Here is a 27,178-nt window from a genome sequence, read left to right as displayed (position 1 = left end):
AATAGCAATTGTCTGATATGAAGGGTTTTCCCCACATTGATCAAAGTTAATTGCTTTCAAGATGTCCCGGCATGAAAGGCTGCTGACGGCTTTGCTTTTGATTAGTTTCGTTTTTACACGAAAAAGCTGAACAAACACGTGAGAGGATGGAATAGCATGAATTTTATAAAAGTCAATCAAAATAAATGTAGAGATGACGTGTGTTCGCAAATCATAGATATTACAATCTAGGGAGTATATAAAAAGTTGTAAAACATAGTAACGTGGTCGAGAGAGCCCCCGCGAAAAAAGCGTTTGCTGGACATACATAAATGCGTGTGGCCATTTTGCCTTTTATATATAGAGACTAGCGGGGTGCCTGGGTGTTTGTGTTGTAGTAGCCAGGCAGGTTTGAACCCAAAGCCTGGACGCAAAGGCAGAAAAGAAAGTGAAAGAAAACATGACATTTTACCGCTAAGCCACGAAGGGAAAGGATTAAAAAGTGTTCAAATTTAGCGATTGAAAAGCTGACATGCAGAAAGTGAAAGTTAAGTGAATGAGTTCATGCAGGCGTAGAAATGAAATCACGCTGTAAGCCAGTTAAGCTTTCAGCTTCTAGCTACCCCCAAGAGCGGGGAGGGGGAGTTGGCAGTGTCTTAACGAATAGCAATTGTCTGATATGAAGGGTATTCCCCACTGTGATCAAAGCTGATTGTCTTTTAAGTTGTGCTGGTCACAAAGGCCAGTGAATCACGTTTATTTTGATCCATTTTCGATTTTATACGAAAAAGCGAAACAAATACACAAGAGGGCGGAATAGTGGTAATTTTATAAACGTCAATCAAAATAAATGTAGATACGACATCCCTTCGCAAATCATAGATATTATGATCTAGGAAGTATATAAAAAGTACTAAGAAATAGTAACCCTCTCGAGACCCCCCCCCCGAATAAAGCCTTTGCTGGACATATAAAAATGTGCGCAGCCGACAAAAATGCGCACGACCATTTTGTCTTTTATATATATAGAGGGTTTCAACTGATTTTTTTTTGTCAATTCTAATAAATTACAATGTTAGCTTCCAAACTATGCAGTCACAATTACCTGAATATTACTGAATTATTAAAAAACAACTTTAATTGTGTTAGCAGGTTAAAAATTGCGGCCATCTTGTTTAAATCAAAACGGAAAATAACCTCTCTTTTGAACTCTCCTGCAAATACGATCATTTTCTTGAAATTCTATTTTCTATTTTCTTTAATAAATGATTTTCTACCTTATCGATTTTTGTAATTTTTGGATATAACAAACAAAACAGAAGTATATAGAAGCTAGAAATAATTGTAAGAGAGTGATAGACAGCTAAGCCAGATTAATCTGAAACCACCAAAAAACACATCGAAGCACAGAAATTAGGAACCCGTGATTTTTGGAAAATCTACAACAGCATAGTAAGTAATGGGCAGTCAACGATTCCCCCACTATCAAACAATCATGAGGTTGCTTGCACGATAACTGACAAGGCTAGTTTGCTTGCCAGTCGGTTTGCCTCAAACTCCACACTGAACCCGGCACACCACTCCCTCCCTGACTTTCCTTTGCGGACAGATGCCACACTAGACGATTTGAAAATCACCCCTTCTCAGGTACATAGTATTATAAAGAACCTAGACACCTCAAAAGCATGTGGACCAGATCTCATCCCGGCTGTGCTATTAAAAAAAATGCTCTCCCGAGGTTGCTCCAGTTCTCTCCAAACTTTACAATAAATGCCTTAACGAATCTTGCTTTCCCGACTGCTGGAAAACCGCTTCTGTGGTATCAGTATTCAAGAATTCTGGTGAAAGAACTGACCCACTAAATTATCGCCCCATTAGCCTCCTCCGCTTTTCGCCAAAATATTTGAGTCCTTAGTTAATCAAGCCCTAGTTCAGCACCTAATGAACTGGAATAGCTACATTGAGAGCATTGCCAAGGCTGCTGCAAAGAAGGTTGCCTCCCTCTACCGTGCTAGAAAACTACTTATGCCTGAAAGTATCCTGTACCGCTATAAGGCCACCATTCGCCCATGTATGGAGTACTGTTGTCACATCTGGGCTGGTGCATCTGCTGCTTGTCTCTCACTCCTGGACAGGGTTCAAAAGAGAGTCACCAACCTGATAGGTCCTGAACTGTCATCTAGGCTTCAGCCTCTGTCCCATCAATGAGATATTGCATCCCTCTGCCTGTTCTCTCCTCTACTCCCGACAAGCAACTAAGTCTCACCCCTTTACAGAAGAGATCCCTAGGTGCAAGAAAGCCTTTTACTCCAATAGTTTCTTCCCCAGAACTGCAGGTCTTTGGAACTCCCTTTCGGGATTTTGCTTTCCCAACTGTACTGATATGCAGAAGTTCAAGTGTAATGTGAACAAACATCTTTCTACTCATCTCCCTTCATAATGCTCCTGCAGCTTATGTCCTGATAGTAGCCCCCTACTTCAAAGTGGCACTGTGCCTTGTTTGGGGTGAAAATTGAATTTTAAAAATATATATATATATATATATATATATAATCATCTTAAAAATATGAGGAATACGTAGGCAATAGTATATTGTTTTCATGCGAAATTTTTTTTTTTTACATGGAGTTCACCACTTATCAAGGCCTAATGGCCACTCAGGGATAAGGGTTATTGTGTGTACAGTAATCAAAGGGATAGTGTAGCAATAGTATTGGAGAATTGGCGAATTCTGTTCTATTAGTGTAGAAGTGCCAGAAATTAAATATAAAATGAATTATTTAAGAATTTAGAGTGAAGAATCAGTTTCAAATATAAAGTTAACATAAAATGAGCTCCTCTTCCCAAGAAATTCTAATGTTTTAGAGCAGTTAGCAGTTAGTTTTCTATGCAAGATAAATTCTCTCTATTTATTAACTTTTTCTTTTGTGAAGGAGGGGGGGCTACTTTTTTAAGTAATTGCGCATGGTTTTATGACCTTACCACTTGGACTTGGGGTTAGTGAGAAAAAATTTAGTTAATATTCTTTAAAAAATCAGAATAGCCTGAAAATGCTCATTTTGCATCAAATTTATATAGGAAACTGATCCCCCCTCCAAATTTTAAAATGATTGTTTTCTTTTTTCTTTATGTCAAGTTTATTTAAGGTTGTCTTCCTTGCCTCTATTCTTGTATAATGCTGATTTTTTTTCTCCTCGTCTGACGAGAAGTATTTAGCTTTGAAATGCCATGACCTAAAGAGGTTTCCCTCCTCACTTCCCTTTCACTTATTATAATCACCCTCATCCTTATTGACATAACAATGTAATAAAGTTCTAATGTAACTTTAATTTTTGGAATGGTATGAATTGGTCTATGCCTACAATTAACCATTCAGTCAGGTCTGATACTATAGAGGACACATCCTTTTTAAACATGGAATGGAGAGGTAGATCAGATATGAATGTACGGAAGCTATCCCAGTCCACCATAGAGTATCGGTATACAGTACAGTGGAGAGGTACGTCTGTAGATTTATCATATTTCATTTTTATCTTAACTGATACAATGCAGTGGTTGGAAGATCCCAGAGGAGATAGAACGGAACATGAGCATAGCTCAGGGGAAGTGGATAGAAAAAGGTTTAGAAGGCTTGCGTACTGACCGGTAGTATTGGGCACACGGGTGGGCTCGTGAACAATCTGAGTGAGGTCATAGGCAATGGCAAAATCATGACAGAACCTCCCCTCATCATCAGTCTTATTTGAGTGGCTCAGCCATTCCACATTATGAACATTGAAGTCACCACAAATGTGAATGTTAGCCGAGGGATGAGCAGACAGGATGTGGTCAATTTTCTCTGATATACTCTTAAAGACAGTAACTCCGCTGTTATGGGGGCGATAGAGGGTAAATATAAATGCGGTGGTGTAAGCAAGTGCAACCCGGAAGCACATATAAGGTAGATTAGGATCTTCTCTGGAGATATCCTTGCCACACGGGAAGCCATCTTTAATGTAGGCGCATATTCCATGCCCGTGGTGATCTTGGGGGTCAGATTTAGATGTTAAGATAGAGTATCCTTTAATTATGAACTCAGCTAGGCAGGTGGTCGGCCCTATTCCAGTTTCACTTAGAAAGAATATGTCAGGTTTTGTCTCCTGTAATTGGGTTTCAACCTCTGGAAGATTAGAACGTACACCCCTGATGTTGGAGAAGGAGACATGGTAGTAGGGGTCTATGTTGGAGGATGGGTTTATTTGTGTTTTCTTTAATTATTATCTCACTATTTTTCTTATATTTGCAATAGTTTTGTAGATTTTAACAATAATTAAAGTGATTTAATGTAAGCAATTTTAGTTCCTTTTTAGATTATTGGCTTAAATTTTAGATATTTTATGAAAACAAAATTATGTGATGGATTTTGATCAAAAATTGCAATAAGGATTTTAGACATAGTGTGCTCACACGTGTGTGGCCCCCGACAGATCGCCGACTCTCAACATCGTGTCGTGAATTTTATTGTTCAACTATTCATCTTATAGCTGGATCGTCATTTTCTTGCTGGCAACTGATGATGGGAACACACGTGGGTCCACAAAGTAAAAGAATCGAGTAAAGCCAACAGGAACAACACAGACACAAATGTTTCACATATATTTGACGGTTGGACTTGTGAGTGTGTGTGTCTTCTCCCCGTTCTATTGATGTCACGTTCGTCTGTCAGTCGCAATTCATCTCTATTTCTGTTTCACAGTCAACTTTACAAACTGTCCAACCGTTGTCGCTATCAGCTCCCATCCATCGCAAACGGCAGCTCGATGTCAACTGTCTTCTCTGCGTCGGTATCTGAAGTCCCTCCACCCCGGCTACCAGAAGCTTCCATTCCCTGTGTTATCTGTTCTGTAGGTTTCTATTGTCATTGTCAAATCAAAAAGGCTCGATCTAAAAATACCTACAGATTCATTGTTTGCTACTTCCCATCTCTTTGTTTATTGTAAGACACTTCCTATTCCTTTGTCTATTGCACTCCCCCCTCAGCACTTAGTGACTCAGGTCCACTTTATAGTATCACAATAGAGTTCAATTTCATTGTCATTATATATTAATTCTAATCTTTATAAGGGGACAGAAAAGTGATGCATATCTGTTTTTTTGTTTTTTTTTCATGGAATTAATTTTACCTGTCTTGGGATGGGTATTCTTTTTACCTTATGCATAAATATGATGTGAGATTTCTTTTATAAATATAATTTTTCTTTTTCTTTTTTAAAATCTTGCCTAGTTGGAAGATCATGTACTCCGATTACGGGAACAACTGGACCGTGAAAGGAAGGAGAGGAATTTCCATCAATTGGAACGGGATCGCGTGCACTCATTTTGGGATATCACCCAACAGAAACTTGTAGATTTGCAGGCACAACTTCGAAACAAAGATCGAGAAATGGAAGAAGCTGAAGAAAGACATCAAATTGAAATAAAGGTTTGTTACACTTATTACATCTCTTTTTCTCTCTCTCCAATATTTATCTGATGATTTGTGTGATTGCAGCATCGGCTATATGCATAATGGAATATGTGTTAAACGCTTACGGGGAAAAGTAGATGTAGAAATGCTTTAAACAATGAATCTTTGTAGATCAGAGTTTGGTTTTTCTTTTTGATTTTATTAACATGTACGCCTCCCCATTTCCAACTGTGTTGTCAACTTATAAGAGTTTCCAAATATAAAAAAAGTGGTGAATATTCAAAGCATTTGTATCATTATTTTTTTCAATGATTCAATTAATCAAATAATGCAAAAGATATAACTATATTCCTAGGTTTAATTCTAAATTACATTATGAAGGATGAAAGGCAATTCTACATCCTATTCTAAAATTCATGTCGATCATTTTTACATTATATCAAGAAAACCTTTGTGTGCTAAGCATAGTTGATTTTTTTCAAGAACTTTCAAATACTTCCTGACACCATCATGACTTCAAAAATGTCTACTCGACTTACACTGGATCCATAAAAAAGTATGATTCTTGGAGGAAGGATTTGAGATTATTGAAAATGGCCACTCGTGCTGAAAATGCGAGAAGGGCTCCTACTATGTTTTTGTCTTTAACTGGAAAGGCACAGAAAGCAATTCTAGTGATGGATCCAAAAACATTTAATGGTGAAGATGGAATAGTAACACTATATGAAAAGTTGGACTCTTTAAAGTTGATACTAATTTAGCTGCCTTGGTGACATCTGAGTGCTTTGAAAAATATATGAAACTAAAACGTGGTGAGGACCAAAAGAAAAGTATGTGCCAGCGTAAGATGGACATGTGACCCTGTGGTCGTAGGAGAGACTTTTAAACCTGTGTTAAGACAGCAGGGTTTTGTTAAGTACATGACGGACAAGATGAACCAAGAAACTTTTTAAACAAGATGCAATGAATTATTTTGGAAAGTACCATGAATAAATGCCTTTTATTTCAATTAAAACAAAAGGTGAATCAAATTTCTTTCCTTTTGTTTTTGTTCCTTTGCGACTATCGCTGCATGCAACACATGGGTCCATGGTTACATGTATTGACCATGTTACATATCATCCGCTAACTCTTTTTCCAGAGAAATGTGACCAAACCCTTCACATCAGAAGCAACCTGCACCAATTCTCCATTAAGATTAAGGGTCTCCAGTTTTCAATCCCTGGCTAATTGGTTGATTCCATCTCCTTCAAAACACTGTATCCTGGCTTTCTTCATCTGACCTTCCTTAGCGTGTGTTTGGAATGATGTGTTGGCATATAACTATTAATGCCTTGCAGAAGATTATGTACAAAGATGAATATGTGTGTAGTACATGTATAAGAGAAAGTAGTTGAAGTAATGTTGATACTCACAGCTGAGTTGACATAGATATTTTATTTACAAGGAGACGACATATAATTATTACAAATTCCATCTATCAGTCGTAGTCCGATATTACTTGAGTTTGTGTGTCGCAACTATCATAGACAGAAAGTAATCTTTCCCCATCTTAGTTTACCCTGATTCAAAGTCATCCTTTCATTGGCACCTGCCAGCCTCTGTTCATTTTGTTCTTGCATCTCCATGCAAGAGCTCATATAACAGAGGTAAAAAGAAGATAAATCTGTCTGAAACAGAAAATGAGTTAGCTCCCTTTGATAGTAGTTCCATTGTTATAACAATGTGCACTGGCTGCCATAATAAATGTAGGTTCATCTCGGTCATCTTTCAAAATAGATCTCACTCGAGCCATAAGCTTAGAAATATTCATTTTCTCCATTTGAGAAGAAACTCATAGAAGTTGTCAGACATGATCAGGCAACCTCTGAATAAAGGCATCTGTAAAGCCTCACTCTCTCATACTATCAAAAGTAATACCCCCAATTTTTTATTCCACCTAAATGGATCAGAGAGGTTTGTAAGCTGCACTGTTATGATGACTGAACTTATGCATTCCTATCCCGTCGCGGTTAACCACCTGAAAAAAGCCAGAGGATGAGTTGGCCGAAATGAACTATGAAGATGAGAATAACAGTCCGTAATGAATACACAAATTTCAAGTACTTCCTGAGATCATCATGGCTTCAAAAATGTCTATTCCAAGAGAATTGTGATTTTGTAAAGATGTAGGATAATCTCTGATGTAATTTTCTAACACAGTAAAGGGAGCCTATCTTCTTTGCAGCAGCTTTGGCAATATAATGCATTGTTGCCTGTGAATGTTAAGCCAAGGAGTTTGAAGAATGAACTCTCAGGTGCTATTCTGAATATGATCAAACTTTCGTTTCTATTACCCCTTCTCTTTTGTTCTGTCGACTGTGGCTATAGAATATATCAACTACATCTTAACTGGGCCACCACTTTTTTTATGCAAATTTCCTTAATTTTTCTTATGAACATTATCAGTATTGGCCAACCAATCCTTTAATTTGTCTTTTTCAATTAAACTTGACCTTCATAAGCAGATTTAGATGACCTGACATTTTTTACAAACATGCTTTATCTAAGTTTTGATCATCAGCGATATCAGCAGTGGGCGACCAAGCTAACTATTTGTGTATGCATATTAATAAAATGCATCTTAGTATGACACAAGGCCATAAATATAGAGTACCTAGTCTAATAGGAAACTCATATAGTCACAATTCTTTATGTTCAACATTTTGCTTACTTTTTACCTCTGGTAGATTGCTTTTGGAATTTCTTTCTTGCTTCAACTGTATCAACATGAAAAAAATTAAATGTTCAGTAGAACCCTGGGATTTCAGGTTACGATGTGGAATACACTGTTTTTCCGGCTCCTGGTTACGGTATTTGCTCTGCCTTTGGTGTTATTTATAATGTTATTTGATTATATACATGTGCATTATATACTGTACATCTGTACATCCAATACAGCGAACTGGTCTCTGGAACACGGCCAATCAGACAACCAATTCTGCGCTATAAGGACACTTGCAACAGAAACTTGAAGAGTTCTTGCATTCAGTCACAAGATCTCTAGTCAGAATCACCCGATCGCGCAGCCTGGTGAGCAAATGTCAAGAATGACATCAAATTAGCAGAAAATAAGAAAGACAATGTGAAGAAAAGAGAACCTACAGATGAGAGAGGATACAGTTCACCCCTGCTACTTCCACCATTTCTACCCCTGATAATAACTGCAACATCTGCCAACGTAGCTGCAAATCTAAAGTTGGACTATTTAGCCACAGCAGACGCTGTAGTAAACCAAACTAGGTGCAGAATGCCATTGTCTCAAGAAACAGAAGGTTGCCAATAATAACAATTATATAATGTACTATATTTTTTTACTGATTTTTAATGCCGTAGCCTGGAGTTCTAATGTAATGTGAATAAACATCTTGCTGCTTTACTCTACACTCACTTTTACACTATTGTTATTTCAAAGATGATTGAATGTAAAATTAAATGAAAAATGAAGACAATATTTTTGTTTTGTTATTACAAAGCAAATACAATTACAAGGTGGAACGATAAAATTGTCGCCCTAGAAAAGACGACATGATTCCATTTCTGTTTGATGAAAACCCGTTGCCCTTTTTTATTGCAGATCATCTACTAGTTGGTACAAATCCTAAGAGTGATAGGAGCCTTCTATCATGTTTGAAAATGACACCATGTTTAACGAGTGAGATCGGAGATGCACTCGTACAACTCCTGTTCTCTACCAATTTAAGGAACATTACCAGCACCCTCAAAATTCATCGCAGGATTGCCACAAATAACAGGGACGTGCTCAGGGTGATGGAGATAAAGTTTCCTGCTATGATTATGATCTTTGGTGTGGTTTCAAGTGAGGGCCACATCATGCCATCTCACATCTTCGAAGTCGGCTTGAAAGTCAACACCAAAATGTACCTGGATGTGCTGAAGAGTGTGGTGATCCTCTGATGCAATTAGGTGGCCACTGGTAGACCCTGGGTGTGGCAGCGGGACTTTGTGCTGGCCCACAAGTTCAAAGAAGCTTGGTTTCAGAAGGAGCGCTACGACCTTGTACCCTTCTCTCACTGCTCCCCCTCCTCCTTCGATTTTAACCCGCTGGACTACTTCGTTTGATCAAATGTCGGGAGTATCATCAACATGATCTCTCACAACACCAAAGCCAGCCCGATCACTATTATTTGCCGAGTATTTGCCAATCTCCTACCGGTGCTTGTGGAAAAAGCATGCTCCCAGTTCTGGACCCGTATCGGTGCGGTGATTGGAGCTGAAGGTGGCTACATTGAATAGATATCTTCCCTACTACATAATCAAGTTATCTGAAGTGATTTTTTCAATAAAAGTTTTAAGATAATACTGTAGTGTTGTTTTCTTTAGGGCGACGATTTTATCATTTCACTTTGTCATAATTCTGCAGCAATTTTTATCCAACTTTAAGAAAATTCAAATTTAAAAAAAACACTGACTTTGAGGTCAGTTTCATGAATAAATATTTCTCTTTTTAATAACAAACACCTGATAATAAACAAAAATATTTTTTTAATGTTTTTATGATTTTTTTTTGTTTTTTATTACTTTTTTTTTTTTCAAATCAAGATAAATATTTAGTATTTTTTTAAAAATATAATAAACTGATGATAGCAAATAAATGTTGTTGACTTCTGCGATTTCATTGGCTCAATGTTTCAACAGCTTTCGATATTTTACGTAAACTGCCCAGAAAATTCCAATGATAACACAGTCCTTATTTTGCATAAGTACTACGAGTATTTCTTACTTAATGAGTCACAATGCTATCTCCTCCTGGATTCTTATCATAACTCTGTAACACTACTATGTTACCACCATACCCATCACTGTGAGAAAGGGTTAGACTTTAGATGGGGAGGATAGTGTTGAGCCTCTAGCACTGGCACTGTATTCTGTCCTCTGCTTTTATGCTTTTTCTCTTATTTTACAGGTATACAAACAAAAAGTGAAACATTTGATGTATGAACACCAGAACAACATTGCCCAGTTGAAAGCGGAAGGCATAGTGGCATTGAAATTGGCTGAAGATGGCAACCGGACTAACGAGATGGATCTACGCAAAGACAAACGGAATCTCAAAGTAGAACTCAAAGAAAAGGAACTGTCTCATGAAGATACAATCAAAACTCTCAAATTGGTAAATAACATTTGATTTATATTTATTGATTTTTTTTTTTGCTAATAGAGTAATATAAATTTCATCAAAATATTATCTATATTTATTTATATATTAATGATAACGTGTTTTATTTTGTGTTTCACGCTTACATCTTTTTTCTTCCGAGTGATTGTTATTTAATTGTTATGACCTTCCATTTCTTGTAATAAATAATTTTGCCAAGAACCATAAGTTTTGGTTTCAATTATAGCTGATGACACTCAAGTCATCTATTGTTTTTATAAGTAACTAGCATGGGTGCCCGGCATTGTCCGGGTGTTTGGAGTTGTATGCTGAGCAAAAAAAAAAAAAAGAAAAAAAAAAAGGGCAATTTTTAAAAATTTGACCCCTATTATGACCCCTTAAAATTTATTGTTTTGGGCTCAAATCAAGTTATTAAGTTAGATCCATGTCCAAGGAACCTATATCTAAAATTTCAAGTGTTTAGACTCAAAATTGTCGGAGAACTTTGGTAGAGTTCTCAAACGTCAAATCGTTGAACTTTGACTCCTTAACAGCCAAATTTCTGGCTGAAAACTGATCAGAAAGATTTTCCCAAATCTTAGTACCCTGTATATCACATTTCGAGTCTGTAGACTAAAAATTGACAGTTATTGCGTAGGGAAATGTGCACAGACAGACACACAGACACGTTCACTTTTATAGATATATAGATTTTACAAAGAATTCGTCACAAGTTTTCGTTTCAGCTGCTATTATAACTGAAGGAACTCAATATATATATATATATATATATATATATAATTTTCTTCATAAGTTTTGATTTCAGTTTCAATTCAAGCTGATGCACCCAAGACATATGGATATATTTTTTTATTTCTAAAAACGCAACTTTATAATATATAAGAATCGATTGAAAATTGACTCTATAATAATATATACGAAATCTGCATAAATTAAAATATCATATTTAAGCGTATTTTTTGACCGGGCTTCGCCGGGTGTCCCTGCTAGCTTAGATAAATACTTTTGCAGTTTTAACAAAAAAAGCTACAATAATATCAAGGCATCTCCATTTATGCAAAACATCTACAGAATGCCAACATCAATGTATTACATATATATTTCCACAGGTCCTTCTAGTTCTATATTTATTAACTAACTAGCAGGAATATCTAGCATTGCCCAGGATTTCATGAGGATCACTATTATGTCTTTTTAACTATGCTCATAACACCATATTACGTTCCCTTTTGTTTTACTACTCCCGTTTCAACTCCCAATGTAGTCAGAAAAAATCCTGAATTAGTGTCATTTTATGTATGTTTTTTTTTTTTTTTTAATAAGAGAGTCACTATTCATCAAAGCCTGAAGGCCATTCAACGATAAGCGTTAATGAGTGAATGTTGGACACCGAGACAACAGCATAGTAATCATTAGTGGTTGAAATTTGATAGAATTTGTTTATTTAAGGAGGCAGCTTAACAAAAACTTTTTTACATTATACTTGGAGACAATCATGTCGTAGTAAGCTGGAAAGCAGACCAGCAGAACAGTTCCACAGGCAGGCAGTTCTAGGGAAAAAAACGTTGTTCATGGAAGTTGTGTTTAGATTTAGATAATGAGAGTGGGGGAAATTGTTGATAGTGGTTGTAGATAGACAAGTGCTTTTTGTAAATTTCCTTAAAAAATGTGTGTATTTGAAGTTTCAAGGGAGTTTTGCTCCCATAGCTCCTTTAAAGGAGACACACAGGCTTAGCTCATTGAGGAGCAGTTTCATTGTTTTGCCTGGAGAATTTTATACATATGATTTAAATTTCATTAAAATAGGATATATTTGAAGTTTTAAGGATGGCTCAATCCCCATAGATTCCTTGAGGAATGGGAGTTTAAAAATCTGAGATCACTTCCATTGCCCCCCCCCCAAAAAAAAAATTGACATATGACTACACTTTTCATTTTTGTGACAAGCAATATGATTACATCTTGCAAGATAAACAACTGATGTGCTGACTGTAATACCACACAGAATCAGTGAATCTATTAATGAAGTCTTCATTTCTAGACCAATAACTTTTGATATGTCAAAGGTCTTTGATAGAGTTTGGTACAAAATTTTACTTGAGAAGCTTGTTAGCTATGGAATATTTGAAAATGTCTTCTCACTCACAGGTTTATAAAAGTAATTGCTGATAGGCAAAAGTCTGAAACACTGTTAATGCTGGTTCTGTATAATTTTTATTATGTTTAATGCCTTGCCATGTTGTAAATTTGGAGAAAGAAGAAAAGGAAAAAAAAAACACACACACTAAAGATGGAGTCTACCTCCGAAATATATTTGTGATAAATTTCAAACAAGTAAAATATTATTTTCCTAATATTACGTTGTGATTTGGTTTCAAGCGCACTTGATGCGTATTTTATTTTATTCAAATTAAAACAATGTTTCTATTGTTGCAATATTTTGGAAATATAATGGGGTATGATCCCACACATTCGGGCGATTCTATTTATAAACGATGCTGCTAGGAACTGATTAATCGAATTAATTCACATTGTGCTACCAACCAATCAGAAACCAGAATTGCTCTATAAATATTAAACCTTTTCTGTAGCAATTTCACATGTTTTTTCTGTCTCGACACGGTAAGAATATTTTGCTCTGTGGAATTGTCTACTGCAAACCAGTCACCTTTCAGGACTTGTGTGTAACAACGAATCATCGGAAACTGTTCTGTCTACTGCAAACCAGTCACCTCTCAAGACTTGTTTAGAACAACGAACCATCGGAAACTGTTCTGAAACCAAACATGGCTTACACTTCTATTTTGAACTCTCATTTTGATGTTATTCTTGCATTACCTAAGCACAGTTTAAACATTGCAAAATACAACCGCGAGATACAAGGCGCAGTTCTATACAAACAAACTTCTTTCTTCAAATTTACAACATGGCAAGGAAGAAAAGGAGAAAAAAAGAAACAAAACAACATGCTGAAGATGGAGTATACCTCTGTAATATGTTTGTGATAAATTTCAAACAAGTAAAATATTTATTTATTTTCCTAATATTACGTTGTGATTTGGTTTTCAAGCGCACTTGATGCATATTTTATTTTATTCAAATTAAAACAATGTTTCTATTGAAGTCTCATTCTTACAGTTTCTATTTGGTCTATTATAGGTGTTGTATTATCCAGTCCAGTGGATAAGTGCACAACCATGCTCACATGTGTAAAAATTGATAGAAATCCACTTTTCAGAAGCACAGAGAAAATGAAATTCAAAACATGACAGTTAAACTAATTATTTTTTAAAAATTTATTTTCCTTCTATAAAATATTCTTATTTTTTTATTGTAGAAAAACGATGAAGACATGACGAATTTACAAAATGCATTTGAGTGCAAAGCCAAAGAAATTGAATCGAAATATGAAAAGAAAATGAAGGCCTTGCGGGACGAACTTGAGCTGAAACGCAAATTTGAAATCCACGAAATTGAAGAAAGAAAGAACAGCCAAATCAACACTTTGATGAAGAATCATGAGAAAGCGTTCAGTGACATCAAGAATTACTACAACGATATTACGCTCATCAATTTTGGTTTGATTAACGTTCTTAAGGTTTGTTACAACATTGACATCTATGAAGTAGATTTTATGTTTTCTATATAAGTATTTAATAAGGATGCTTGTAATATGGAAAACAACAGGACAGTGAAAGAGTAGATGAATAACAAATAATTGTAGATATATATTTTTCTTCAAATAATTATCTATTTATTTTTTGGCAAATCTTTCACTCACTGTTTCAATAAATCTTCCATTTACAGTTAATAGAGTCCGGGACAGTAGAAAATATTTTGATAGTTTGAATCATTCAAATATGCACGTTTAAAAACAACAAAGTTATGTTGAACTTGTTTCTTTATATCTTTGAGGTGTCGAAAATATATTTGGTCCGAACTAAAAAAGATTAAAATACATTTTAAAGACATTTACCATTTTGGTTATAGTAAACAGTATATCCAAATTTACTGATTTACTTATGTGATTGATTCTGAAAACTAAATAGATATATGAAGGTTTATAAAATCAACAAGACTCTCATTCATTTATCTATTTTTGTTCATATGTTACATGACTTCGATAACCCAGTATTCTACATTGCTGCAGGATTCTTATAGACTTACATATTTGTTTACCAGCAATGCTTTAAGCAAACTCTTTTCTTTTTAAACTAAAAATAAATTAAGTGATTTTTACATTTGGAAACACATGAAATTTGAATGATATTAGATATGATCTTATGGTAAACCTGTTTTGAACTTCTAACATAATTGGGGTGCTGAAAATATATTTGATCCAAACTAAAAATTCAAAAACTTCAATAGGTGAATTATAAGTGTGTTGCTTGTTTATGTTTGGAAACACACAGTTCAAATGACGTCAAATGTAAAAGCTGTTCCTTTCAACTTCTAAAATAATTTGGGTGCTGAAAATACATTTGGTCCAAACAAAAATTTTTTAAAACTTAAATAGAATAATTAGAAATGTGTTGTTATTTGTTTAATTTTTACATTTGGAAAGGCATAGAATTTGAATGACAACAGATATAGTGTCATACAAAATCTTCTTTTTTTTTTTTTTAACTTCTAACAAATTGGGGTGCTGAAAATATATTTAGTCTGAACTAAATTTCAAAATAAATAAATAGGCTAATCAGAAGTATGGTTTTACTTGTTCAATTTTTACAATAGGAAAGATAAAATTTGAATGACATCAGATATGATTAATCTCTTCTTCTCAGCTTCTAATATAATCAGGGTGTCAAAATATTTGATCCAAATTAAAAGTATAAAAAAAACTTAACTTCTCAAAGGGAGTTAATTTTGCAGTGGAAATTTGCTGTGTTGTTTGAGACGAAGTGCTGCCATCACACATGAGGATGTAAGACAGGCAGGAATTATTCAAAGTTTCCAATCGCTTAAAACCTTCCAATCTCAGGATTCACTGCTCTAAAGAAAGATCTAAGGTTTGGTAAATTTTTCTTTCAGTGCTACACCTTATTTCAGATCTTGATCAGAGCCAGGAATTGAGTTGATAGAAAGCATGATGTGTAAGGTCAGTTCACACTTTGATTTCGATTTCATCTTGACCTGCTGTTGTGATTATGGCACGAACCTAAAACAAGTAAATGGTTGCTGTATTCACCGTATTTTCCATAATGCCCTTTGCAATTATACTCGTTTCTGCCTAAAAAAAGGACGAGCTTCTCTAAAAGAACTCTTTATCATTGTGTCACAAGTTTTTCAAGTAGTGAACTTTGCAAAATGATGGCAAGTTTGGCATGAAAATAAGTACGCATGAAAAACATTTTTACTAGCAGAGAGGAATTATAGTGAAATTATTTCACTGTGGCTTTTTTTATTTTATTATTATTTTTTAAATTTCTATTAGGAGCAAGTTGATGATATGAAGAAAAAAGAGGAACGATTGGAAAAAGAAATGGCTAATCTTACAACCGAGAACAAGCGGTTGGTCGAGCCTCTTCAACATGCCCGGGAAGAAGTGGATGAATTGCGAAAATCTTTGGCCAATTATGAGAAGGATAAGCAGAGTTTGAAAGTAAAAAGAACCACTTTTTCATTTTTTGTATTATGTGACATTTTTTATTGTGACATTTTGTCTGAATGATGAGTGAATTCTTATGATTATGTGACATTTTTTATTGTGATATTTTGTCTGAATGATGAGTGAATTCTTATGATTATGTGACATTTTTTATTGTGACATTTTGTCTGAGTGAATTCTTATGATTATGTGACATTTTTTATTGTGATATTTTGTCTGCATGATGAGTGAATTCTTATGATTATGTGACATTTTTTATTGTGATATTTTGTCTGAATGATGAGTGAATTCTTATGATTATGTGACATTTTTGTGACATTTTGTCTGAATGATGAGTGAATTCTTATGATTATGTGACATTTTTTATTGTGACATTTTGTCTGAATGAATGAGTGAATTCATATGATGTTGTGACATTTGTGATGCTCTGATGAAGACTGCAGATCTCGAAGAGTCCCATTCTATCAGATTATAACTCTTCCCACATTATCAAAGATCAAAAAGGGAATCGTCTGAAAGTTGTAACACTGAGGAGCAGAAATCACTTTAAAACACGATAAATGAATAACGATTCAACAGTTGTTCTTATTAAAATGTTACATTTTATAGAAAAAGAAAAAAATTCTAAATGCACTTTCTACTTGAAGTGTTTTTGGATTGGCTTGATTCTCAGGTTCAGGGTGATTTTAGTTTGGCAATTTCAATCCTAAACTTAAGCCTGAGGTCTGTCTCAATGAGATGGATTCAGTGGGTGATCAGAATGTAGTCCTTTGGTTACAAAATGCAGCTGACTATATTGTGGCAGGAATCCAGAAAGCAATGTGGCACTGTCCAGTTCCCCTCTGAACTCACTCACTGTCACCTCAGGAAGGGGAGATTTTCCACTATTCACTGTATCAAACCATTACATCATCTGTTTTTTTCTCTTACTATCACAAATTATTATATTATCTGCTGCTGTCCCTCTCAAAATAGAATCTACTCTAGTTTTCTCAAACTCTGGGAAAAATATCAGTGATTGCTGTCTATTGCCCTTAGATGATCTGAACTGGTTACAAAGCCAACCAACTCGTTTGTCAACTGAATTTACCGTTCAATTGATGAGAGAAACAATTCTTTTCGTTCCAACTTGATTTTGCTTTTTTTGCTAATTAAATTGCAAGTTTAACATCAACCCTCTTTTTGATTGAATAATATTGTCAGAAATCAACCTCAGATCATTAATGCAATACTCGGGTTCTAATCACACTGTTTATTTTCTATCAGACAAATATTAGCAAGTTCTAGTTTTAGTAAGAACCTGATGCTTTCTGAATTTTTTAGATAAGGGTTGATAATTTGTATTATTTGGATTATGAAGACTATTGTTCTCATCATGGATGTTATTTTCATAACGTTTTGGCTGATGAAATATAAAACTTGTAGGGTAACAGATAAAGTACTTGGTAAAATTCAGTTTTAAGTGACACTCTTCTGGAGGTTGAAGGTTTGATCCTCAGTGCGAGTGATACCTTTAATACAATTGCAAATTACTTAGGACTTCTACTCGGTCATGGCTGATGGAACGAGAGCATGCTACCCCCATAGATTAAATAAATTTATATTTAATATTTAGATTAAATTGCAATTCTGTGTACATTCTCGAGTTTGACAAAAATATTCTCGAGTTCGACAAGATACACTTGAAAGTCGAAGGTCACATCAGCCGAAACGTTGTGAAAATGATACTTAAGATGCGAACAGTAGTCCAAATAATACAAATAAGATGCTTTATCTTACAAGGATATCCTGCGACTCACATAAAAACAGACTCTTTTTTGTTGTATATACAGTAAATCATGCTGGTTCTGATTCATCATTTTTATTACATCAACTATCACACAAAGATAAAAAAACTGTTAGATTCATAAACAACCTCAAGAAATTCCTTTCCTTTTATTTTCTTATCCTTTTCTTTTTGCTGAAAATGGGCCATTTCACTTGATTGTAGACATTTATGGGTGCTTATACATTATTGGGACGAGATTTTGTTCTTGATAAATGGAGTTTTTAGATAAAAACAATGGTTTCAACTGATTTTTTTTTTGTCAATTCTAATAAGTTACAATTGTAGCTTCCAAATTATGCAGTTGAAATTACCCGAATATTACTGAATTAATAAAAAAAAAAAAAATTTTAATCGTGTTAGCAGATGAAAAATTGCTGCCATCTTTGTTTAATTCGAATGGATAATTACCTCCCTTTTGAACTCTCCTGTGTTTTACGACCGTTTTCATCAAATTCTATTTTCTATTTTCTTTAATAAAAAATTTTCTACCTTATCGCTTTTCGTAATTTTTGGATATAATCATCTTAAAAATATGAGGAATACGTAGATACCATTGTTTTCATGTGAAATTCAGTTTTATGATTTCTGAAAATCTTGTCCCAATTCTGTAGAAGCGCCTATTTATGTGCTATTTCAGAGACTCCAACCAAGAGCTCTTTTTAAGATTCTGACCATCCCTTTTAGAATAATTGTTTAGGTTTTTTCTACACTTGGTTCACCAGGTAGTTTTGAAATTCTTTTTCATGAGCTCCTATGATTACTGAAATGAAATGATAGAGATCTTAAGATACCAATTTTTTTTTAAGTTGTAAATAAATATGTTTCAGTATATTTATGTGCATGATGTGTCTTGTTTTGTAGAATTACTTATGATGGGTCATATACTATTGGACTATAATAGGCTGTATTCTACTGGTTTATGATGGGCCATATTCTACTGGCTTATGATGAGTCATATTATACTGGCTTATGATAAGCTATATTCTACTGGTCTATGATGAGTCATATTCTACTAGCTTATGATGGGTTTATGATGGCCGTAGCTGAATACTTGATGCTTCACCAGGGCTATCAAGGGTATTTTTTATTGTGACGTCATCACTAGATGGGTTGCCTACCATGACTTAAGAGAGACCCATCTACCCTTGAGAGAAGGATAGACTGCGCCAGTTTTCCATCTTGGAATTTTACTTTGTGATATATACAGAGCCTCGCCTTCCCAAATGGTCACCTATCTGGTACTGGCCAGGCTCAATGTTGCTTCTCTTCAGTGATCTGGTGAGAATCGGTGTGTCAACATGATTGTGCCATACATACGTGATGGACTGTACTCTATGGCTTATGATGGGTCATATTTTACTAGCTTATGATGGGTCATATTTTACTGGCTTATGATGGGTCGTATTCTACTGGCTTATGATGGGTCATATTCTACTGGCTTGTGATGGGTCGTATTCTACTGGCTTATGATGGGTCGTATTCTACTGGCTTATGATGGGTTGTATTCTACTGGCTTATAATGGGTTGTATTCTACTGGCTTATGATTTGTATTCTACTGGCTTATAAGTCGTATTCTGCTGGCTTATGATAAGTCGTATTCTGCTGGCTTATGATAAGTCGTATTCTGCTGCTTATGATAAGTCGTATTCTGCTGGCTTATGATAAGTCGTATTCTGCTGGCTTATGATAAGTCGTATTCTGCTGGCTTATGATAGGTCGTATTCTGCTGGCTTATGATGGGTCGTATTCTGCTGGCTTATGATGGGTCGTATTCTGCTGGCTTATGATGGGTCGTATTCTGCTGGCTTATGATGGGTCGTATTCTGCTGGCTTATGATGGGTCATATTCTACTGGCTTATGATGGGTCATATTCTACTGGCTTATGATGGGTCATATTCTACTGGCTTATGATGGGTCATATTCTACTGGCTTATGATGGGTCATATTCTACTGGCTTATGATGGGTCATATTCTACTGGCTTATGATGGGTCATATTCTACTGGCTTATGATGGGTCATATTCTACTGGCTTATGATGGGTCATATTTTACTGGCTTATGATGGGCTGTATTCTATAGCATTTCTTCTTTTTTTGTAGATGACCAAAGCTCGTTTAAAGGTAACAATAGAGGAACTAAAAGCTCTTAAATGGGAACATGAGGTGCTTGAGCAACGTTTTGAGAAGGTAAGTTATCTTTATAATTCTTTCATTGTCACTCGTACTTAAGATGATGGAACGTATGTAACTACCTGCCTTCTATGTTGGAGAGGGTTAGGGAGAGGGTGAATAAACAAAATGTATGGATTTCTGTATTTTTCTATTGATGATAAAAAATTTACATTAAAATATGTATGTGATCACCCTAACCACCAACCTTGGTTGCATATTTTGACATGTTAATAATTCCTGCGGTATTTACTGTGAAGTTCTGCAGAAAATCAACATGAAAACAAAAGATGGAAAGTTGTTGTGATATTGGATTGAATGTCTAAAAATAATTTTAAAAGCAGAATTTTCCATAAGTTAGATTAAGCAGAGAAGTGAAAATTTCGATTAGAAGTCAAAATGCTAGTGTTGTTGAGTGACACATGATTGATAAACTAATAAAATTTTTCTCTTTTTTTTTTCTGAAGTGTGAAGGAGAGAATGTTTGGGACAGTTGTATGTGTACTCTTTTCTTGAAAAACATAAAAACTCCAAAGGCATTATTGAACACCTCATGGATTTTGTGCTTTTATTTGTAATAACTTCTATACCCACTGTTATTAAGAAGCTGACTGCAACAAGAGGAAAGAAAGAGAGAAAGAAACAGACGTCACTATCTAATGAGCAACAACTTACAACAGGTTAGCAAAACAAGACTTTCACTGTGTATTACAAGAGCAGAGAGAAAGAAACAGAGAGACATCACTATCCACTGAATAATAACTTAGAATATGCCATGAAAACAATATGTCAGCTGTGTATTACAAGATGCTGGCTCAAGATATTTTGTCACCATAAGGAATCATAGAATTCATCCACTATAGAATGTCTATAGTGCTAGAAACTGACACATTTGGATACAAACATATAATTATCATTTAAATTCATTGATATCACAAAGGATGTTGCAACTATCAAACTTCATTATCACTATCATCATTATCAATTGATTATTTTATGTGCTGAGATGTGTTGAATGGCTTTTAGAAATTGACTTCCAAACTAACATTTCTCTGACCAGGTATTTATTTATCCCATTTTCTCTTAAATCCATCTTTATTGTTAGTTTAATATTATATAAATCCAGTCATAGACACCCGTCCAGTTATCTAAATATAGTGAGGCAGGTTATCTCAATATTCCATCTTTCATTTAGTGATACAAGCACCAAAATTGGCACAAATGACGCTCAGAACATACATTTTAAGAAAAGAACATTAGCCATCAGAAAATTCAAGATGGCTGCCAGTTTTCAAGATTGCTGCAGAAGCAAACTTGACAAATTTCAATTTTGATGCTTGTATCACCAAGTGAAAGATTGTTTCAGCAATCTGATCCACTAATAGTCATTTTTATTTTCCCATCCAAATAATCACTACCATCATCACCACCACCAACAACAAGTAAGGGAGATCACTCTAAAACTTATAAAGGAATAGAACTTTTATATCTCGATACAAGGGAGGTAACCTTAACATTGTTAGTTTCTTCTTATGAAGAATACAATTTCATTATAAAAAAAAAATAAAACAAAAGTAAAAACAAGTCATCATTGCAACAAATTTCTCAGTTTCAGAAAGAGGCTTCCATCTTCATTAGACAATCTGCAACCTGTTCTCAGCCCCTAACCCATTCAATTCGGATTTCTTCCTTCATTATTTCCTTCACTCTGGTCATGTTAACTCTAAGACGCTGGTCACGCACTAGATTTGATGATTTTAAAGTTTCTACACATTGTCCATTTAACAAAGAAGTTCAGGTAATTTAAGTAGTTTAAATATCTCTTCTTTCACGCTTTTTCTTTTTTTTTTCCTAAGCATAATCACGCCGAAAACGTCTCAATAGTAAGTATACAAGAATGCTTCGACTAGCCTATAACATATCCTGGAAAAGTCACCCAACAAACAAATCATTGTAGGGTTCCCTACCTCATGTTTCCAATATTGTGAGACAGAGACGTCTAGCACTTACTGATCATAATAGTTGCCATGATGAACTGGCAGGAAAGCTCCTGCTTTGGACTACAGACGCAAAAAGGAGAGTTGGACATTCATATGTAACACTGAAATCCATTATTGAAGAGGAAATTGGTCTGGCAGAAACTGACCTGGTTGCTGCAATGGCCGATTGAGAACTCTGGCAATCAGAATTTGTTCACATTTCACCTGTGCCTACTAGCATTAAATAAAACAACATGACGATTATCCATTTGCCAGCATCAACTGTTTCATTAAGAATCGCAAAAGTCTATGAGGCAAAACAACTTTTTGTTACACGGTCAAGTTTATTTGATGACCAGCATATAGGAACCATTCTGTTGATTTTGCCAAAAAGATGATAAAATCACCCTTTGAAGATCCTCCAAATTAATATAGGTGTCATCTGAATAACAAAAAATTTTGATTGTTATAAAAAAGGTTTTCTTTTTCATTTTATGTGATTGAATTATCATTTTTTGCATTGAATTATCATTTTATGTGATTGAATTATCATTTTATGTGATTGAATTATCACAACACAATTTTGCATTGAATTATCTTTGTAATAACAAATAAGTTTTTCATTAAAAAAATAGGCCAGCATTTGTGCAAAAATAAAAAAATCAAAACTTCAGGCACTTTCCAGCATTTTATGCAAACTGCCAGAAAAATTCTGATGATAGCACAGGGCTCTACATTGCGAGTGAAACAGTCGCATTTGCGAGTGATTTTTTTTTTCAAATGGCGACAAGAAGTAAGCTCACTACTGAGTGAAAAATATCTTTTCAACTTTTTTTTTTAATAAAACAAACAAAGTCAAATTGTTTAAACAATAAAAGTTTAATAGAACAATATACTTTTTTTTTTTTAACGAAGTCTGTTTAAAAAAATATCTGAAGAAATTCGAATGTTTATATCTTCAAGTATCAACATAAAATTTGTTGTATATTTAGAATTACACTTATTAAAAAAAGACAGAAAAATTTTTATGATGTACATACTTGTCACAGAACGAAGATGTCATATTCCAAAAATCATATGGGTTTGGCTAGTAACTTTTCTATTTGGCTAGTGAACGAAAATATTTAGTTGTTAAAGGTCAACTAAACATAAATTTGTCCATAGAGCCCTGCAACATGCTAATGATATAGGAGTTAGTCTAAACATCCAACTGATAACACCAGGTTTTATAATTTGACTAACGATTGATCAGTGCCAACGTTTCACTTTGTGACAGTTTTTCTATAATTTTGTCTAGGTTACTCAACTTTACACGTTTTGTTTTTCTAGATTCAAGCAGAGCGCGATGAATTGTACAGTCGGTTTGTGAAGTCAATCCATGAAGTTCAACAAAAAAGCAGCTTCAAGAATATTCTTTTGGAGAAAAAGTTGTCTACGCTCGGTGAACTGCTTGAACAGAAAGAATGCCAGCTTAATGAAATCCTTTCTTGCTCCAACCTTGATCCGTCCACCCTCAACATGATAACTCGAAAACTGGAGGTCAGTATGATGCCTATTCATAAGGTCCAACTCAAGACTAGTGTGGACACATCATAAATCGTCCCCATAAGTCATCAAATTTTATTCGCCATTTTCAATCTTCTCATAATATTCATCTGCCAACCTATCTCATTAATCCTTATCCTCTAGTAGCTTTTAACCTTAATAAATAGGAAACTCTATAGAAAAATTGTATAAATATCAGTCAAGATGAGAATAAGATTTTGAATAATCCAAATAATTCAAGAAAAAAAAAGAACAACTTTCGTTTTATCACCAGAGAAGGGAAAAACAGAAAACAAACAGCATAAAATTTGAATTATTTGGATTTGTATGATAATGTTTTTTTTGTTTTTGTTACATAGGCATCACCAAAGGCCTCTCTAGGATAAGGGTTAAAGAGTGTACAGTAGAAATTGGATAATATATTAATCGTTAGTAATGGAAATTCGGTAAATTTGTTAACTTAAGTGGAACGGCTCATCAAGAACTTGTTTACATTGGACTTGAAGATAATCAGATTATAGTCAACTGGAAAGCAGGCAAACAGAAGACAGTTCCACAGGTGTGTAGTTCTGAAAAAGAAACTTTGTTCATGGAATCTACATTTAGGTTTAGGCACAGATAAAGAGTTGGGGAAATTATTGATAGTGTTTTCAGCTAGACAAGTGTTTCTCGTGAATATTTGGTGAGGGGGGGAAACCATAGATTGGAGCTCAGACGAGCACTTGCCAGGAAAATAACGATAAAGCAGAGACAGGCTCGCAACATCTCTTTTACCTGGTTCTTATATAGATAGAGAATTGCATCAGCAGTGATTAATCTACTGGATTAATAGAAGGATCTCACCATTTTTCTAGCGACCTTGGCATGGATTTGATGTACGTGTTCCATTTCAGATCAGGAGTAAAGGTCAAGCCCATAAGTTGTCCTCATAATGAGTGTTATTCTCAAATCATATCAACCAATGTAACCTCCAAACTTCTAATAAAGTATGAGGTAAAATTTAATTGTAAATGATACTCTTCTGAAAGTTGAAGGTTCAATCCTCAGTGCGAGCGATACTAAGGATACAATGGCAAATTATTTAAGACTTCTACCCGGTCATGGCTAACAAAACAAGAATGTGCTAACTCTGTAGATTAAATAAGGAGTTTCGTTCAAAATTCCCTACAGATTTCCGAGTTTGATAGAAAGATTCTTGAGTTCGACAAGATACACCTGAAGAAGGTCGGAGGTTCATCAATTGAAAAAAATCACTCAGTTTGAATAATCCAAATAATCAATTCTCATCTAAAAATTTCAGAAATAACATTAAATAAAAAGTACAAAATAGGTCAGAATGGAAGTCATTAGAGAGTAGGATTGGTTCTATGTATCATATATATATATAAATAGTGAATAAATGACAAAAACTATATTCCAAAATTCATGATGTTGACCATCTTATAATTTATTCCTTTAATTCAGTTGACATTTACAATTCTTGACAGTATGGTTCGTAGCGCAAAATCAATCACTTAATTATATCAATCAGTGAATCTATTTTGCCCTTAACTCATCAGAAGAAATAGCAACAATCAATCTGTCAAATCTGTAATCTTTTGTCATTTATTCGCTATATTGCTCTGTAATTACATTGAGCTTTTTAAATAAGGATTGGTATATATTATAAGAAAATATATTGCTACAGAAATGTATATATATATATATATATATATATAATTCTTATATGATTGATTTGTAGATTTATTTATTTTCTATGCATATTACTCCAGTGAAACAGAAGTCTGTACAGAGGATTCTATTTAACGTCTAGGTGGATTTTGTTGGATACTATCAAACTGTAATTTCAAAATAATTATAATTAACAAGGTTTCTTTTGCAATTATGCCCGGTGCTACCATAATCAGTCTGCTTGAAGATACCAGCTTTCTGACCTAAAATGCACCAAACATTGATGTCATTGATTTTTTGCTTTTCTCTTTGCAAAATTCAATCATGTTCTGAGAAGTCAAAAACAAAAACAACAGTTTTCCTGTACAAATAAAACAAACCAAACAACATCAATAAATATTTGAAGGTATAAAAAACTTAAAGCATTAAAATTTTTGTATAAACAGCTGGATTTAGAATTAAATAACTTGAAAAGAGTTGATATATCGTAAAACAAATCAACCAAATCTGTGATTATAGTCTAACTTCCAAGAGAGCATTTCATTGGTTGATTGGTGACTAGGCAAATACAAATAGATTAAAGATTATTTAGTTCTGTGTTCAGCCTCATTTGTGTATGTATGACCACATTTAAAGTCAGCGTATCGAATCTTAACCATTTTTTTCCAACAGAGCAAAGTCCGAATAACATTTATCAAGCCATTGCTTTGCTCGAGTAGTATTTTTTTACATCAGAAAGAAATGCTTTATCAACACCCATAATTCAGATATATCTATTGCTTTTTTTTTTATTTACAACAGCTGCATCAGTTATATATAAAATTTGTAAACTAATAATTCGATGAGGCTCAAATTTTGACATGTGCCATTTTAAGGTTAGAAGTTAATAAAAATCGTATGGATTTTCTTGTCTCATGTATGATATGAAAAGAAATTGGAATCTTAGGGAGATATCAATCATACCAGTTATTATAGGTGCCACAGGGCTTATGAAGAAGAACCTGAAGTCCTATCTAACTAATATTCCTGGTGAACCAAGTGCAAAAGAGATCCAGACAATTGCACTTAAGGGAACAATGAGGATACTAAAAAGAGCTCTCGGTTGGTTTCAATAAAAAGCAGGGCAATGTTGGCAGCAGGTTTGGCTGCCCTGTACCCAATCTTACATTCTTCAAAGGAAGAAAATTAATAAAAAATTGAATTGCACACAGTTATGTATGCAAGTATGTAAATCTATATACACACATATATGTAAAATGCTTTTAATTGTTTTTCACTGAATTGTTTTTATAAAGTGCTCAATAATTTGCTAAAAAGAGCAAAACATCTGTTAATTGATAAGAAATGTTAATTTTAAAGATAATTTTATCAAACAATTGTTGTAGTCATTGGTATTTATTTTTCACATATTTTCTTCAAATTTCTCATAAAATTATTGTTTGCTTTAATGTTATTTATAACTGCAATATTAAACAATATAAAATTTTATTAGGATGTACAAAATTAAATATATATTCTGCTAACATATTTTCTTTTTTTTATTGTTTCTCCATTCCCAGGAAGTTTTATTATCAAAAAATACAGCCATCAAAGATTTGCAGTTTGAATTGGCCAGAGTTTGCAAAGTAAGAAATGAAATCTTTACTTTTTTTGTTGTTTACAAATCAACCAATAGGATTTTTTGTAATTTTCGAATGAACCAATTAGATTTTTTACAAATCAACCAATAGGTTTTTTGTAGTTTAAAAATCAACCTGATTTTTTGTTATTTATG

The 27,178-nt window shown here is 34.2% G+C and overlaps 1 protein-coding gene across 1 annotated transcript in view; it reads left to right on the top strand.

The window, feature by feature from the left end:
* The window catches only part of LOC145243660 (dynein regulatory complex subunit 4-like), a 40,663-nt gene that overhangs the window by 9,861 nt on the left and 3,624 nt on the right, over positions 1-27,178 (top strand). The window contains exons 3-9 of the mRNA XM_080106710.1: positions 5,243-5,440; positions 10,392-10,598; positions 13,942-14,202; positions 16,039-16,206; positions 20,141-20,227; positions 23,518-23,727; positions 26,964-27,029. Coding sequence (XP_079962836.1) covers positions 5,243-5,440; positions 10,392-10,598; positions 13,942-14,202; positions 16,039-16,206; positions 20,141-20,227; positions 23,518-23,727; positions 26,964-27,029 — 1,197 coding nt within the window. The remainder of the gene's footprint in view (positions 1-5,242; positions 5,441-10,391; positions 10,599-13,941; positions 14,203-16,038; positions 16,207-20,140; positions 20,228-23,517; positions 23,728-26,963; positions 27,030-27,178) is intronic.

The sequence above is a fragment of the Euprymna scolopes genome, chromosome 22 (genome assembly GCF_053919585.1).
Source record: "Euprymna scolopes isolate OS-2025 chromosome 22, ASM5391958v1, whole genome shotgun sequence".
NCBI classification, from domain to species: Eukaryota; Metazoa; Mollusca; class Cephalopoda; order Sepiida; family Sepiolidae; genus Euprymna; species Euprymna scolopes.
The sequence above is the reverse complement of the archived record's forward strand: the minus strand, read 5'-3'. Positions and strand labels throughout refer to the sequence as shown.